Source organism: Hydra vulgaris, chromosome 11, assembly GCF_038396675.1.
Source record: "Hydra vulgaris chromosome 11, alternate assembly HydraT2T_AEP".
Classification (NCBI taxonomy): domain Eukaryota; kingdom Metazoa; phylum Cnidaria; class Hydrozoa; order Anthoathecata; family Hydridae; genus Hydra; species Hydra vulgaris.
In genome coordinates this window covers 40370001-40372355 of record NC_088930.1, presented here as the reverse complement: position 1 = coordinate 40372355, position 2355 = coordinate 40370001, and the positions used below count along the sequence as shown (strand labels likewise).

Here is a 2355-nt window from a genome sequence, read left to right as displayed (position 1 = left end):
AAAAACTTCAAAATAACAAACTAAACTTTTTTAACGATCTATGAAATTTTTCACTATTTCACAATTGCCACTTCCCCCTTTCCCCAGGTTTCTTAAAATTTTGGTTTTTCTTCATTTAAATTTTATTTTTTGCTGCCCTAGCCCGCTTTAATTTCTGTTTCCGACTCCCGCCCCCCCCCCCAAATTTTTGATCTTCTTACGCACAGTGATTCTTTCCGGCGATCTTGTTGCAAAATCTGGTTGCAAAAGTATTACACCACAATCTAATGGACTGATAATTCGTATACAGGTAAAACATTGTTGTATATATAAAATACAAGAACGACCTTGGTAGTTATGGTAGTAAAGATGGCAATTGTCGTAAGTAGGGTGCACTTTTACTGTCTTCAGGTAATAGGATTAAAACTTGGAGTTCCCTAAGTGCCGTGGTTTCAATATTCTACAGTTATTTTCTTAGAAATGAAATCTATCTACATCTGGCAAAACACTTATATTTCTTAAAATGTCTTTATTTGTCAAGAACTGTAATTTTAGTATTTATTTTATACTTTGTTAGATTTTAAAATTAAAAAAGTATGATTTTTATTTTGCTATGTTAAGTTATCGTTTCTTAGAAATATTAAGCACTGTAAATTTTGTATATTTTTAATTCTATATTTAAAAACAATGTTAAAAAACACACTTTATAACTTTTGTTTTATTTTTCTGGGGAGTCATTTTAAATCAAACTGATTTTAGTTTTGTTTTTCTAAATTACCAGGGGCCAATGCTATAAACAATTCGAAGTTTTTTTCGAGAAAAAAAATCTTTCGTAAAAACGCAATTTTTAAAGTAAATTATTTACACGTAAAAAAATGCGTAAACTCGAAGAATTTATCGCTATTTGTATTTTTTTCGGCCATTGCTATAAAGCATAAAACGTATACGTCACTTAAATTCACGCACTTTTTATATCCGTAATACGTCATTGATAACAACAATTTTTTTAAAAAATTTTATTAAGTAGGCCTACTAAATAAATTTTATTAGTTATTAAGTAAGCTGTGTTGTCTATTCTATTTTTATAAATATTTTTACATTCTAGTATTTGGTGTTTAAAAAAACTGTGTAAAATTAAAATAGGAACATGGATTTAATTTTTTCGGATGAAGATTTAGATTTCGAAGTTGCAGAAAATGAGCTTCGCCACCGATTGCTGCGAGAGGTTGGAGTTTAAAGCATTACTTAAAATTACTAAATTTTGATGTTTTTTTAATGATTTGTTATCGAACAAAATCAGAAATCATACTAAATATGCACAGAAATTATATTTTTGTTTTGTTTTTCAATTTCATTTTAGTTTAATGGTCGCTCTTTTAACGAAGATGTTTCTGACAACGTTTTTCGAGAGCCGTATCGAGTCCCAAGAGCTGTATTAGACTTTTTAGAAACTAGGCTTAAAGATGATTTGCAACATTATACTAAGCGAAATAAAAGTTTTTCAGTACGTTTCCAGATAATGGTATTTCTTCATTTTATTGGCACAAATGTTTTTTTTCATGTTCTCAGAGACTGTCATGGAATCTCTACCAACACAATTTATTGTATTATACACAGTGTAGGAGAAGCTATTTTCAATGTTAGTGTATTAAGTTAATAAAACTATTGAAAGTTTTACGTTGTCATATAAAGTTGCATATTATTTTTATTTTAGTAAGTAAATTAAAAACTAAGTTTAGTAAAGATAAAAATTGTTATCCTATAAGATTAGATTCGACAAGAGATCATAAAGTGGCCCAATGATTGCTCCACTCTTCCACAGAAGTTCATGGAAATCGGAGGTTTTCCGTGCGTATGTGGTGTCCTGGATGGATCTCATATACTCCTTTCTAACCCTCCTCAAGCAGATGAAGATTCTCTAATCAATCGCCATCATGTCCATAGCATAAATGCAATGGCAGTATGTGGACCCGACACATCCATATTTTATGCATTGACCAACAGTCCAGGAAGGTGGCATGATGCACATGTAAGTCTGTCACTAAGTTGTATTTTACAACTGTTAGTGCACTAATGCCGGCTATTCAACTAGTACGTGACACTCTTCGGAATGTTCATATTTGAACATACTATTTGAACTATTATGATTGCTAATTTTAGAGTAGCTTAGACTAACTAATATAATGTATTATAATGTAACTTACAGTAAATTTAAATATTGTGACTTTACTGCTATTAGGTTCTAAGAAATTGCAACCTATGGAACAAGTTTGAAATTGGAGAAAAAAAAAACGTTTCAACATAGCACAGAGAAAAACTAGAAACATAATTGAGCGATGTTTTGGAATTGTCAAAAACAGGTTTTATGCTTTGAAA

The 2355-nt window shown here is 30.2% G+C and overlaps 1 protein-coding gene across 1 annotated transcript in view; it reads left to right on the top strand.

Annotated features, from left to right (window-relative positions):
* The first annotated feature begins 1215 nt into the window (after positions 1–1215).
* Positions 1216–2355, top strand: part of LOC136087028 (uncharacterized) — a 1347-nt gene continuing 207 nt past the window's right edge. The window contains exons 1-3 of the mRNA XM_065809534.1: positions 1216–1618; positions 1751–2008; positions 2219–2272. Coding sequence (XP_065665606.1) covers positions 1499–1618; positions 1751–2008; positions 2219–2272 — 432 coding nt within the window. The 5' untranslated portion in view covers positions 1216–1498. The remainder of the gene's footprint in view (positions 1619–1750; positions 2009–2218; positions 2273–2355) is intronic.